Raw genomic sequence first — 14,620 nt, forward strand, 5'->3', positions numbered from 1 at the left:
ATCTCTGGCCAACAGCTACCCCTGCCATCACCACCACCATCACCATCACTACCTCGACTACCACCTCACCACCACTACCATCACCACCACCATTACCACCATTGCCATCACCACCATCATCACCACCACCATTACCACCACCATCACTGTCACCACTACCACCATCACCATTACCACCACTGCCATCACCACCATCATCACCACCACCACCATCACCATCACCACTACCACCATCACCATCAGCACCATCGCCATCACCATCATCACCATCACTACCATCACTGTCACCATCACCATTACCACCACCATAACTACCACTACAACCAGCACTGCTCACCTGACGTGGTCCAAGTCACTGGAGGAAGACTGGGACTCGAAGCCCAGGTCCTTGGTGGGGAGGTTCAGCACGGGATTGGCACTGGAAAGAAGGCCCAGTCAAGCGACCGTGGGCCTCAACCACCCCATGGGGCCTCTTACCCATCCTTCGACCCCCACTTACCACTCAGTGTTGTACACGTTAGTCCCGGGGATGGCAGAGACTGGGGGCGTCACCCCCGCCGCTGTCTTCCGGGCCTCCTTGGAAGCCTTCATAGCCCGAAGTTTCCGGTGGTAGCTGGGGGGAACATGGCGGGGGGGCATCACTATTTTCCCTGCACACCTACTGTGTGCCCAGTGCGGGCCCTGAGAGTGTGACTTCACAACAACCCTGGCAGGTGGGAGTGTTAGCTCCATTTAACAGAGGGTACAAGGAAGAACCAGAGAAGGGAAATGATTTGCTGAAGAACACGCAGCTGACCAGTGGCAAAGCCTAGAATCAGACCCAGATGTGGCTACTGGCTTCATATGTATTGGAAAGGTGAAAAGAAGCAGCATTTATTAAATGTATAGTATGTGCCAGACACCTTGCTCGGTATGAAATGCGCATGGTTCCCTTGAATGCTTTGAGGAATCTAGTGTCATGCCCATTCTGCAAATGAGGAAACTGAGGCTTGGGGAGGGGAGTTTAACATACCCAAGAGGTCATAACGGGTCACCTGGGGTTGAATACAGATGTACCTGACACCTAAACCCCAGGTCTTTCTACCCCTCAGATATCTTGGGTGGTGGGAGAGGCGAGGTTGAAGACACAGGGGGTGATGGGAGCAGCACCTCTTCTGGGTACACACGAGGACCGTGGTCATGATCACGATGACCAGCAGCAAAGCCACTCCCAATCCTATGACGGCGTTATGGAGCGTGTCCGGCAACTCTGACTCCTGGCTCTCCTGGGGGCCCTGGAGAAGAAGGATTGTGATGGGGGAGGATGTAGGGTCAACACCCCCCTCCTCACCCCCCTGTTACCTCCACCCTGCCGACACTCACCAGCACCACCAGCCCCAGCTGCAGCAGCTTGGTCAGGGAGTCCTTGTCATTCCGGATCGTCCTGGCCACAGAGCCCCGCTCAGGCCCGAGGGACGTTGGCATCCCCATCCCCCAGGCTTCCTGCTTACCCTCCTGCCCACCCCAAGGGCAGCCCCACTCACACACTCAGCTGATCACGGGTCAAGGCTGACCCATTTGAGAAGACAAAGTAGGCATCGAGGTAGGAACGGCCTCGGGCCCTGGAATGGGGCAGAGGTGAAGCCAGCAGCGCAGAACCACCAGACAGGCAGGCCCCTCCTACTGCTGGTCCTCTCTTCTTCGCCCCAACCACCGGTCCTGTGGGCACTCACCGAGCCATGGATTCTATGTCCTGAATGTTCACAATGTAGACAGTAGTCCTGGTCGCCTGGACAAGAGCCCTGCAAAGGGGGCAGGTGTCACAGAGGGCTGGGGTAGGGGCCTTAGCCCAGGCCTGTGGCCAGGGCTCTGCCAGTGGAATTAGGGATTGTGTGAGGGGCACCACCTCTGGACAGCTCCATTGGCTAAGCAAGTTGCACTTCTGTGCAAATTAGACAAGGATGCCCCTTCCTCTGGGACTGGGTTTCCAGTTTAGCAAGCAGAGTGCCCTTGTGCGATGCACAGCCTTTGCAACTGTACATGGCAGCCCTATTTAGGCCTGTCTTTGCCCAGGCAACCATAGGCTTCTGGGGACAGGCAGAAAGGAAGTGCAAGTACAGGTACAGGGTCAAAGACAAGGACACTACCTAATGTACTGTGGTAGCCTAAATGAGAGGGGAGTCCAAAAGGGAGGGGACATCTGTATGTGTATGGCTCATTCATTTTGTTGTGCAGTGGAAGCTAACACAACGTTGTAAAGCAACCACACTCCAGTAAAAATTAATTTTAAATAAAAGACAAGGACAAGGTCAAGTGTGGGTCAGGGACAGGGTTAAGAGATATGCCATCCAGGTTTCTGTCAGGGACCAGGCTGCCAGGCCGTGTTTTTCCCCACAGGTCCCTCCCAGCTCCCCAGACCTACGCCTTAATCTCTTGCGTGTTGGCGCCCACCTCCTCCTTGCTCGTGGAGAACTGCAGCCTCACACGGTAACTCTGGTCCACAGTGAAGAGCTACAGAAAGAGGGTAGGGGGAAGATGAGGCACAGGGGACCCAGGGGTTGGCAGAGGGCACTAGGAACTGAAGGCAGAACCCGACACTCACATTTAGGGTGATTTTGGCTTCCTGGGCAGGACTCTCAGATGGCCTGTCCTGGGCCTTGACCGTCACTTGGTAAGTTCCTTGGAGAGTGGAATCAAGGTTGGTCACCAGCCTATGGAAGGTAGGAGAGCAGAGCTCAGTCTTGAAACCCAAGCTGAAGTCTCCTTGGAACCTCCCGGTACACCTCCCAGGACGAGGAACTCACTGCCTTGAGGCCCTGCTTGGCTCCCCCCACCCCATCCAGGGGCTGCCCACAGTTACTCAATGTTGCCAATGAACACGCTGGCCTCCAAGGAAGTGGAGACACGGAAGAAGCCCTGGAAAGGGATCGTGGCCCCATCCTTAGCGATGAAATCCACTTGGAGGATGGAGAACAGGATGGCCCCATTGTTCCCTGAGTCATTGTCTCTGGCCTAGGAGCAAGGGCGAACAACAACTGCGGACCAGGCCAGGTCAGGCACCCCTCCATCCCCAGCAGGAGTCTGAGGCCAGGGTGGCCTGGGAGGCTGGTCCCCATGATCTCTATCAGCCTTCCCCAAGCCACTGACCAAATGCTTTAAACAAACAGTGTTTGAACAAGTCCCTGCTTCTGGCGCCCCAGCTCAACAGGTCATTGCCCAAAGTCCTTCCCGTGTGGAAATCCCACCCTGCTCTCCCCCACCCCCACCACTGCCACACACACACACACAAGCTCAGGGACACTCAGATTTCCTGGGCACCCACTGTGTGCCAGTCACCTTCCCTTAGATCCCTCGTTTCAGTGCTTGCTAACATGAGTACGAATTCCCCTAGTGGACCACAAAATGATGGGGGGAGAGGGCACAAGCAATTTTATTCATTCTAGTGCCTTTTAGAGAAGAATATAACCAACACACAGAGCTGTGAGTCCACTGACGTCACTTTTCAGGATGAGGCCAAAGCTGGTGTTTATGTTTCAAAAAGGAGTCCATTTAAAGAAAATTGTTCAAAGCCATGGCCAGACTCATGACATTAGAATGCAATTGGCTGTAGACCGGAAAACTGAATGTTTAAGCCTAGAAAGAACCTAGAGAGGGAGAATCACTATCCCCCTTTTATGGGAGAATGCCGGGGTTCTGAGAGAGACCCTGTCCTGCCCACAGGCACACACAGCTCTAAGTGGGGAGGGCCAGGCCCATCCATCTCCACACCTGTGCCCTTTCCACAGCACAGGGCGCGATGCCCACATATAACCCTTAACCCTAAGGAGTTACTGCAAAGAACTGACAGCTCCTTGTCCAGGAGGGAAAGTGAGTTCCAGAAAGGTGTGGCAGCTCCCCAGCTCAGTAAGAGGCCCAGCCAGGCCCAGGCCCCAGGGCTGTGTGGGAGGCCGCACCACCCGCCCCCCCCGCACGTCATAGCTGCCACCCTCTAATAAACACATACAATGCCATAAAAATTGAAAGTATTTTTACAATTTTGCTCTGAAAATTATTTAATACGAGGAACTTGTTTAATTTACAGTTACTATGATTTCTCTGTAATACTCCAGAATTCTGGTGTAGTGACAAAACCACTGCAAGTGATTTTTACGGTCATGAAATTTTTATGAATACTACATTTAACAGTTAATGGAGTTTAATCATATCAATTAAGCAGGTGTTCATTTCCATTCTGAGGTTTTCTTTTCATAGGTCGGAGCCAATAGATTTTCTTTCTAGTGTTAAAACATTCTGGGGGCAGCTGAAGGACCAAAAGGCCTAGGCCCTGTGTCTCCTGGAGCTAATGTGAATGACAAAGTTTGGAGCCAAGGACTTACCTGGACAGAAGCCACCTGCTGGTTGGGTATCACAAGTTCTGGGATGATCACTACAGGTGTGGACAGGAAGAGGTCAGTGGGGTCAGGACCAGTGCCCAATTGGCCAAGTGCTGACCGTAAGCCCAGCTCAGGGCTCATCCCACCAAACCTGCCCTTAACCTCTCTACCACCAGAGACCCCCATTACAACTACTCCTAAGCCGTTAAGTTAGCAGGTCCTCCACCTCTCATTGTGCAGATGGGGAAACTGAGGCCCAGAGAAGGAGGGCCTGGCCCAGGGTCAGATGTGAGTTGGGACAGAGCTGGGGTGAAAACTCAGGTCTCCCCTCCTGTTGAAACCCTGAGGGAGAGGCAGGGTTGGAGGCCTTCTTCCCTTTCTCAGTGCACACCTGGGGTCTGAGGAGCATCTGTGGGAGTTGCCCAAAGGTAGTCCTGGAAGAGTACAGTGTGGGTGGGGAGGGAGGGGCTTGCTGCTTACCAAAAGTCTTATTCTCAGGCAGAAAGTAGGGTGCATTGTCATTCACATCCTCGATGGTGATGGGGAGGCTTCCTAGGGGGGAAATGTTGGCTGGCCTTGGTATCTAAGCAAAGACCTGACCCAGAAAGCCTCATCCTCAGTCTTGCTCCTAGCAGCCTCCCTCCCATGCATCACCCATGCTCAGTCCCCTCCCCTGCTCCTGACTCAGTCTCCTCTGGCCTTCGCAGGAGGGAGCATCCTCCCCAGACCTCAGAAAGGATAAGCAACTTGTCCAAAGTCACACAGCAAGAGCAGTGGGCCAAGACTGAGTCCAACCCAGGTATGTCCCACCTGACCATAACATTATTCTGACACTTACTAGCTGTGTAATCTAGATTATTGAACTGCCTCAGTTTCCTCATCTATAAAATTGGATAGGGACCACCTACCACATGGATTGTGTGGGAATAAAATGAAGAAATGCTTGCAAGGTACCTGGCATAGCTCCTGGCTGTAGTAAGGATTCAACATACGCTAGCTGTTAATATGATTGTTATTGCTACTTGGTGTCAGAGGTGGGATCTGAGTGCACATCTGGCTCTGAAGTGTGCTCTTTCTTTTATGCTGTCTCACAACGTAATAGCATTAATTAAGTGCTTACTATGTGCCAAACACTGCATGAAATGCTTTACATATATATTCTCATTTAATCTTCACAGCCAACCTACTACCCAGCTCCACTTGATAGATGGGGCTACTAAAGCTAGGGGAGGTGTCATGACTTTCCCAGTGGAACAGCTGGTAAGGGCTGGAGCCACAATTTGAGCCCAGACCTTGCAGGTGCCAGTTCTTTCCCACAGCCCCTATGTTACAGCCTGCTGAGCCCTGCAGGCCAGGCTGCCTCACCATTGTCACTGTAGGCCTGGAAGCGGGGGTCCGTTGTGAGGTCATAGGCCCGCACAACCAGCGTGACCAGGTCACAGGTCTCATAGTCGATGACCTCACTCTGATGGATGAACACAGAGCCGTTGGCCAGCACAGAGAACCAGCCATGGCACAGACTGCCCACGTCGACCCCGGCCTTGGTACAGATGACGTTCACAAGCTGTACCTCCACCTGGGACATGGTGTCCCTGTCCTGAGCCACCACCTCAGCCACTATACCATGCTGCGAGCCATTCTCAGCCACACGGATGCCCCGGAGCGAGGTTGAGTCCAGGGTGGGTGGCACGTCATTCACGTCCTCCACATTCACGAGGACTTTTGCTGTGGCGTCACGCCCCTGGGGGTCTGGGCTCTCAGCACTCACTGTCAGATTGAAGAAGTCCTGTGTCTCGTAGTCCAGGCTCACGTCCAAGGGCAGCCAGAGGTGGCCCTCTGCCAGCCCAGACCCCAGCACCAAGCCTCGGATCAAGAAGTTGTTGGCACCACCCCCTGATAGGCTGAAGCTGATGCGGTTGTTGGCTTCCGTCTGGTCTGCATCCCAGGCCTCCACCACGCCCACCACCACGCCTGTGAATGAGGGGCAGAGTGTGGAGGAACCCCTGACCTGGCCACTGGGGGCATCCTCTGTCCTCACTCCCCTTGGGGGCTTCAGGCCTGCCCTCGAAGGGGTTGCATATCCTGGCCGAGGGAGGACTTACCTGGGTCTCTCTCCCTCACTGAGAAGGAATAGCTGGACTGGTTGAAGATGGGAAGATTATCATTGATGTCCTGCAGACAGAGGCAGTTCTGAGCCCAGGGAACTCAGGAGACCCCAGGTTCAGCATCCCCAGAGCCAGTCTGAGAAGCCCATACTTCCCCTGGCCCGAGGCCCAGACTCTCTGTCCAGGTCTCCTCAGACAGCACCGCCCGCTTCCTAGATGATGGAACAGGCTTCAAGCAGACAGAACTCACCCAGACCCCACCCCCGGGGCTCAGAGGTCTGTGGCGGCACTCTGAAGTTTGGTGTACACTCTGTTTCCCTGTGCACCACTCAGAGCCGTCTTAGACCCTGCTCTTGGGAGGGATAGTTCTGAGTCCCCACCTGTGTCCCTGTCTGGCCCAGCTTGACTCCCCATCTCTCGGATTTATTGGGTTGGCCCCAATACCACCATGATCCCACAAAGGCCCAAGATTTCCCTGGTCCCCTCCTTTCTCCTGTCCCTCCAGCCCTCGGTCAACCCCAAGACACTCACTCTGTGCTCAGGTGGGGCTGGGCTGGGGGTACCTGCCAGGGCTTGACCTGGTCCTGTCCTGAGACGTCCGCTGTGTTCTGTTCTTGCCTTCCCTCTCCAGCCCTGGTCGCCCCGCCCAGACAGAGTGCTGCCCCTGTTGTCACAGCATCAGGCCAACTCTGCCTGTGCTTCCTCCCCTGACGCTGGTGCGTGCTGGGCGCCCTTGGCTTTCCCAGTCCTTCCCCAGGATGGCCCAGAGGTGTCTGCTTTTGCTTTCAGCTTTTTCTAAATAATGGTAGAGAGAACATCTTTGAAAACTGAGCCCTCTCCCCCTTAACTAGATGCAATTTCTGATGGCAGTTTCCCAGCGATGGCATTACTGCCTCCGGGCACATGGCCAGCTGCACTCTCAAGGTCGTCCTAACTCACAGGAGGGGCTAAGAGCACAGCTCTGAGTTCAGTCCAGCTCCACCTCTTCCTCACATGTGACTTTGACCTCTCTGGGCCTCAATATCTTCATCTGCAAAGTGGAGTGGTCCTCCCTACTTACAGAGCTCATGGGTGTGAAAGGACTCTTCTCGCTCAGGAAATGCAATTTTGCTTTCTTCCTTCTCTGAGGCCTACTTCCACCCCAAAGACAGCTGGCAAGTCCTCATCCGACTTCTGTTTCTCTATTTTCCCTGAGGTCTCATTCTGATCCTTGTGGGAAAGCGGCACATCCCAACCCAGTGGGAAACAGGGCTGCTGTGTGGGGTGGTTCAGGCTGTGCACTGCACAACCCGAGGGGGCACCAACCACATTGTGGACATCATAGAGGAAGGTGCCTGTGACCCAGTGGCGGCCTTAGAACCAGACAGACTGGATTCAAAACCCCATTCTGTGACCCGAGGCAGGCTACAGAACCTCTGTGTGCCTTAGTCCCTTGATCAATAAAATGGTGCTAAACAATCCCTCCCTTGCAGGACCAGGTATACACTGAGTGTATTCTCTGGGCCAGGCATTCTTTGAAACACTTTCCAGTTTTTAACTTGTTTTATATTATTTTCATCCCCATTTTACAGATGAGGAACTTGAGAACACAGGGAAGTTGAGCGATTGCCTAAGACCACACAACAAATGAGCCAGGATTCTGACCCATCAGCTTGGCTCCAGAACTCTTTTACCCACCGCACTGCAAAGGGCAGAAATGTGACTTGAGTTGGGAGGACGGAGAGCTGGCCATCTGCTCAGGGGCCCCCCAGTACAGGGCTCATCCTGGACCCTGTCCCCGGCGGAGCCAGACCTTACCTCCACAGTGACAGTGACATTAACGTCAGTCCAGAGGGCAGGCTCGCCACAATCAGATACGCGCACGGTCAGCACGATGCGGCCCCCCAGGGTGGGGTTGATGGCCTCTCGGTCCAAGGGCCCCAGATTTCTGAGGATCCCTTTGTCGGGGTCCACTGAGAAGTTGTGGCTGTAGGGGCTGCTCAGCAGGCTGAAGCGCAGAAGGCTGTGGTTGGTGCCTGGCTGGTCATCGTCGTGAGCCTGTGCAGGTAAGCAGGGTTGGGACGTCAGCCATCAGGTGCTCCTCGGCCCCGGCCCCTGCCTTGCAGTCTGGACTCTCCCTCCAGCGCTGGCCCATGAGGGCAGTAACTGGGCCTAAAGCCAGAGGGATGCTCCCCAATCTCCCAGTCTCAGTCTTGCATCTGAGAGGGACAGACCACCAGCTTTCAAGAGCTTTTGAGGTCTGAAACCTTGAGGTCACTCATTCATCCCACAAATGTTTACCTACTACATGCTCAGCCCTGTTCTAGGTACTGGGAATAGAGCCACGATCAAGACAGTTCCCTTATGGCAAGGGAGGAGTGGGGGCAGTATAATATAGACAGTTGAAGTTTAAAATAAACACAAATAAGTGTATGTGTGTGGATTTCCCTAGTGGCGCAGTGGTTAAGAATCCGCCTGCCAATGCGGGGGACACGAGTACGAGCCGCGGTCTGGGAAGATCCCACATGCCGCGGAGCAACTAAGCCCGTGCGCCACAACTACTGAGCTTGTGCTCTGGAACCTGCGAGCCACAACTACTGAAGCCCGCGCGCCTAGGGCCTGTGCTCCGCAGCAAGAGAAGCCACTCGCTCATCGCAGCGAAGAGTAGCCCCCGCTCAACGCAATTACAGAAAAACTTCACGCAGCAGTGAAGACCCAACGCAGCCATAAATTAAAAAAAAAAAAAAAAAAGTGTGGGGGAATTCCCTGGTGGCCTAGTGGTTAGGATTCTGGGCTTACACTGCTGTAGCCCGGGTTCAAGCCCTGGTTGGAGAACTGAAATCCCACAAGCCATGCGGCACAGCCAAATAAATAAATAAGTGTGAAGTCCAACAAGATTCTGACTTTCCCGTGATGACTACTTCAGTGCTATATTTTTTAAATAGCTGAAATTCTTCATCCAATCTGTGTGTGTGTGTGTGTGTGTGTGTATGTGTGTGTGTTTCTGTCCTACCAAGGTCGTGAACACATGTGTGCTTTTGGGGTGATCCAGCATGGAGAGCACAAGATGCTCTTCCCTGCCACCAGGCCTTTGCACATGCACATGAATGCCCTCTACACCTTGTCTGCTTGACTCCAGGTCAGATTGGTGCCTCCCCTGGTCCTCCACAACCCCTGTGCTACCTTCAGTACAGCACAAGTGACACCCTTGGATGATGGTCCGCCACCCTCCCTGAAGGCAGGAATTATGGTGGGTTCATCTCGGAGGACCCAGGGCCCAGCAAAGGGCCTGGTGCATAGTAGGTGCTCAGCAAACATGGCTTTGAATACAGAGCTAGGCTAGTCCCACTTGGATCCAATTCTTTCCCCTCCTCTCTGCCCACTGCCACCTTCAGGTTTTTGTTTCAGATCTGTTGGGATCGTGTTTATGAAATGAAAAACTCTGTCTGTTCATTCCTTGGCACTCTGAACTCAGGCTGGTTAATTCACCAAGCACTTCTCAGGGCTCACACTGGGCACCACGGTTCTGGCAGCAGATCTGAAATGCTCCTGCCCCAAAGAGCTCACAGACCAGGGTGAGGAGCACTGAGGTGCATGAAGGAAGGCCCAGGTTTCAGCACTGCCACTGACTGGCCGTATAACCACAGACAAGTCACTTAACCTCTTTGAGCCTCGGTTTTCTCCTTCCGTGAAATGGGGAGCATTAGAGCACCTACTTCATAAGTTTGTCAAGAGATCAGGGATGGGAATGTACTCCAGAAACCACAAGCCCCAGAAAGACGGGAGGGCTCCACGGCCATGTGATTGTCATTCCGAGGACCTGGTTTCTCAATTCTCACAAGATCCCCTTACAGATGACTCAGTGGAGAAGCTTCTGAAGGCCTCAGAATCAGGGGAGAAGCTTCTTTCCAGTGTTCCTCTGGAGCCAGTAGTGCGTTTTTATCTCACAGAGTCTGTGAACCTGACCACTGATCTCATTTCCATTTTTGCTTTGGCCATTAGGAAGCTCAGAACTGAGTATTCAGCCCACTCTTAGCAATTGTATGGCTTCTACCTTTGTGCACTTTAAAAAAATACCGTCCTTATTTTCTCTTTTCCCTTATTTCTTTTATCACACTTTTAAATCTAAGCCACCTCAAATCCTTTTTGGAATGAGGCAGGCGTCTGAATTTAAAAGAGCAATATGTTTCTGAGGGCTTGCTCTGTGCTAGGCCTTGTGCCGAGCACTTTACATCCGTTATGACCCAGGGAATAAGTACTGAGATGGTCTTCATTTCCCAAAGAAGAAACGGAGGCCCAGAGAGACTGAGTGACTTTCTCAGGACTACACAGCAGAGCCCAGATTCCAACCCAGGACCAGCATGACTACAGAGGCAGGCCTGATGCCTTGTGCCCCTCCCACCCATCAGCTACAGGCCGGCTCACACCTGGATGGTCACGGAGACATTGCCCTCCTCTTCCTGGACAAAGATGTTGTAGGAGCCGCTGACCACGGGCTTGTTGTCATTGATGTCCAGCACAACGATCTGCAGCGTGGTGGAGGACGACAGGTTCCCGCCGTCCGTGGCCAGCAGCGTGAGGTAGTACACGGCCTGCTTCTCCTGATCCAGCAGCTCACTGTTTCTCACCGTCACTGTCCCCGAGCCTGGATCCACCGCAAAGATGTCCACCCTGTGCAGGGTGGCCAGATGGAGCAAATAAAGATACAGGATGCCCACTTCAATTTGCATTTCAGATAAACAATGAAAAATATTTCAGGACATCCCATGGAATATTTGCAACCTACTTATACTAAAAGAAAACCCATTCATCGTTTATCTGAAGTTGAAATGTAACTGGGTACCCTATATTTTATCTGACTCCTCTAGCCCTGCTGTGAGGCAGAGAGGTGAGCCTGGGTCCCCCTCGCCCACCTGCCCGCTGCCCACCCGGGTAACTTACCCATTCCCCGGAAGCAGGCTGTAGGTGATGCGGCCCTCCTCACCCGTGTCTGGGTCGGAGGCCTGTGAGGCAGAGAGATAGATAATGCGACACTGAGCAGAAGCCATACCTGCACTGTCAACCGTGCAGTTGACGAGGACAGGGCCGTCCTGCTCCCTGACCCAGAGGGAGCAGCCCCCGACACACTCAGACTGACACGTAGACATCACACACATGCGCACGCGCATACACACCTGCTGGCCCCCGCTGACATCAGATGATACAGGGACTCCAGCAGGGCCACAGCCCCAGGCCTGCCCATCTCCGCATCTCTCCCAGCCCTGCCCATCTCCGCATCTCTCCCAGCCCTGCCCAGCCCTGTCCCCCATCACTCACTTGGATGCTGTTGGTGACCACATAGCCGACCGCACTGTGCTCGAAGACACTGAGGTTGTACAGGTTGTGGGGGAATGTGGGCCTGTGATCATTAACGTCTCTAAGGTGGATGGTCACCAAGGCTACCGAGGAGCTTCTGCTGACCGAGTCAGTGGCCACGACCTGAGGACAGGGGAAGAGGCAGCGACATTGGGACTGGAGCACCCCATGGCCCGCTCTCCGTGGTGCCCCAGAGTACCCCTCACCTGCACCAGCATCACCGTTTGTGTCTCGTAGTCCACCAGCGACGGTGCTCTCACCAGCACCTGCACATCCACTGAGCCCGCCGCCCGCTCCGGGGAGACGCTGAAGGCTTCAACATTAGGGCCCCGGAGGGATAGCAGGAAGGTGCCGTTGCTGCCCTGTAGACGTGGGCTGTATATTAGGGACCCCACTCCTGCAATGTACCCACCTGCATCTTTCTCCCAATCCCTGGCCACAGGTCCCAGGAGGATAGGCTAGTCACTAGTCCCTGTCAATGTGGGCTCATCAGAAGAAGACCTCCCTGAGGCCCCAGCCTGGGCTGCAGCGCCTGGACACACACCCCTCACTCCCTTTGAGTCTTCCGTACCAGCCACCACGCACCACCCTCCACCACCCATACCAACACCAAACATCATCAATGTCCAGCATCCGTCCATTATCCACACCCCCTCTACTCCACACCCCTCTCCAGTCAAGGCCAACCACCATCTCAACACACCCACCCATCCACCACTACCCAGTATCACCCTCCAGTCGACATTTTGTACCAACTCATTATCACCAAATACTACCAAACACCATCCATAGTTATTCAGCGTTCGATACTACCCAGATCACCCATCACTCAGGATCAACCTCCACCTAGGAATACTCTCCAACTTGACAGCCACCCAGACCACATTGTGCTCAAAACTGCCCACATCCCCCAATACCTAGTACTATCCCAGCACCCCGCAACTTCACCATCCACACATCACTACCCCCTCTACTCAACACCGCCAAAAATTACATTCCACTCAACATTGCCCAGCATCCAGGACCAACCTCCACTCAGTGCTGCCTTTCTGCTCCCCGCCACGTAGCACCACCCTGAACACAAGACTACCAGCCAGCTCAGCATCACTCAGCAGTTCCAAGCGTCACCCAACAACTCTGACCACCACTCATGGTCAGCACCACTGTTGCCCATGGCCCCACCGAGCACTGTGGTACCGCACTCTGCTGGTCACTCCCCACTTCCCTCCCCCAACGCGATCTCCCAACCATCACTTCAAGCCCTGCCGCGCATGGTCTGGGTGCCCCTGCCTTGTCTGGGTCGTAGACCACCATGGCGAGGTCATCGATGGGGATGCGGGTGGAGGCGTGCTCGTCCACGTAGCCAGTGAAGTTGACTTGAGCCTCTTGGGGGGTGAAGGTGCAGGTTGGGAGGCTGCAGCTGTAAAACTCAGGTTTGTGGTCATTGACATCTGTCACTCTCAACGTGACCCATATGCTCACCTTGGCCTCCTGCCCATAGATGTTGGGGTGCATCTCGGTGGCCTGAGAGCAGAGCGGAGGCCGAGAGGCAGAGATCAGAAAACCAGAATTCAGAGAGAGCTGAGATCAAAGGTCAGAGTTTAGAAAGTCAGGGTACAAAGTGGGCAGTGGCCCTCTCACTCACCGTGACCTGCACCTGCACCTCCTCATCCTCCTCCAGCAGCTGCTCTCTGTCCAGGGAACCGTTGACCCTGATCACCCCGTCTGGCCCAATGTCGAACCAGCCAGGCCTTGTGGAGTCTGGGAAAAGGCAGCAGGACCAGCTACTTCCAGTGGCTCTGACGGAGCCCCCACCCCTTCCCTTGCCTCAGCCCCAGCCTGGAGACACCCCATTCTCACTGGAGATGCTGTAGATCACAGGGTCATTGATGCCTCTGTCGCCATCCATGGCCTCCACCTTCAGCACCGAGGTTCCCTGCAAGAAGGGATGGTCAGTGGCCAGACCCTTTCCCCACCTCTTGTCTCCACCCAGACCCCTCCAGTTCCCTGGCACACCTGGGGTGCACCCTCAGGCACAGAGGCCGAGTAAAACTCCCTGACAAACTGGGGGTCCAGGTCCGGCTGATCGATTACAGAGATGGACACGAAGACAGGCGAGGAGCACTGGACGACGATGCTGTTGCTGTACTCGCCGCCTGAGTCCTGCCGGGAGATGGGTCTCCGTGAAGCCGGGGGTTCGGGTCCCGATGCCCCCGACCCTGCCTGCGCCTGCACTCACACAGGCCTTCAGCTCCAGCTGATAGAAGGCACTCTTGTTGTTGTAGCTGAGGCTGCCGTTGAGGATGATGGAGCCGTTGGGCAGGATCCCAAAGAGGTACTCACTGCTGTCCGTGCTAGGGATGACCTGAGGCAGAGCAGAGTCAGGCCAGGCTCACCCAGACAGCCCTGCCCCCAAGACCTGCTCTGAGAGACCTGGGGTCGAATCCTGGCCCTGCTCTCAACCTCACCAGGTCACTTAACCTCTCTGAGCCTGGGAAATGGGCTAGATATCACCTCAGTGGGACGAAAACAGGGTCAAGTGAGCTAAGGTAGGTTCCAGGCACGTAGTGGGCGCTCAATGATGGGGGCCGTGGCTAGCCAATGTGTCTTCGTGAAACTGGGGTCACACCCGCCACTGTCTCTGTGACCTTGGACAAGACCCTGGACCTCTCTGAGCCTTGATTTCCTCTTCTTTGAAGCCAGGATTGCCGCAGCCACCAGGTGGTGTGACGCTAACCGCGCAAAGACACAGACAGTGCCCCAGGCGAGAGGGTGGGAAGGAGAGTCCCACCCTAAGGAGGGTGCAGCAGGCACCCTCCTTAGGCGGCT

The 14,620-nt window shown here is 54.6% G+C and overlaps 1 protein-coding gene across 1 annotated transcript in view; it reads right to left on the reverse strand.

Annotated features, from left to right (window-relative positions):
- CDHR2 (cadherin related family member 2) overlaps positions 1–14,620 on the reverse strand; it is a 36,881-nt gene that overhangs the window by 3,121 nt on the left and 19,140 nt on the right. Inside the window, exons 8-30 of the mRNA XM_024742187.1 lie at positions 14,031–14,156; positions 13,808–13,954; positions 13,652–13,727; positions 13,437–13,552; positions 13,082–13,315; positions 11,998–12,153; positions 11,753–11,914; positions 11,378–11,439; positions 10,864–11,107; positions 8,255–8,494; positions 6,455–6,524; positions 5,718–6,323; positions 4,833–4,904; positions 4,356–4,405; positions 2,840–2,991; positions 2,582–2,690; positions 2,402–2,490; positions 1,713–1,781; positions 1,524–1,601; positions 1,363–1,423; positions 1,150–1,274; positions 500–613; positions 338–418 (exon numbers count right to left, since the gene is read on the reverse strand). Of these exons, the coding sequence (XP_024597955.1) occupies positions 338–418; positions 500–613; positions 1,150–1,274; positions 1,363–1,423; positions 1,524–1,601; positions 1,713–1,781; positions 2,402–2,490; positions 2,582–2,690; positions 2,840–2,991; positions 4,356–4,405; positions 4,833–4,904; positions 5,718–6,323; positions 6,455–6,524; positions 8,255–8,494; positions 10,864–11,107; positions 11,378–11,439; positions 11,753–11,914; positions 11,998–12,153; positions 13,082–13,315; positions 13,437–13,552; positions 13,652–13,727; positions 13,808–13,954; positions 14,031–14,156 (3,239 nt within the window). The remainder of the gene's footprint in view (positions 1–337; positions 419–499; positions 614–1,149; positions 1,275–1,362; positions 1,424–1,523; positions 1,602–1,712; positions 1,782–2,401; positions 2,491–2,581; positions 2,691–2,839; positions 2,992–4,355; positions 4,406–4,832; positions 4,905–5,717; positions 6,324–6,454; positions 6,525–8,254; positions 8,495–10,863; positions 11,108–11,377; positions 11,440–11,752; positions 11,915–11,997; positions 12,154–13,081; positions 13,316–13,436; positions 13,553–13,651; positions 13,728–13,807; positions 13,955–14,030; positions 14,157–14,620) is intronic.

Source organism: Neophocaena asiaeorientalis, unplaced genomic scaffold, assembly GCF_003031525.2.
Source record: "Neophocaena asiaeorientalis asiaeorientalis breed wild unplaced genomic scaffold, Neophocaena_asiaeorientalis_V1.1 scaffold259, whole genome shotgun sequence".
NCBI classification, from domain to species: Eukaryota; Metazoa; Chordata; class Mammalia; order Artiodactyla; family Phocoenidae; genus Neophocaena; species Neophocaena asiaeorientalis.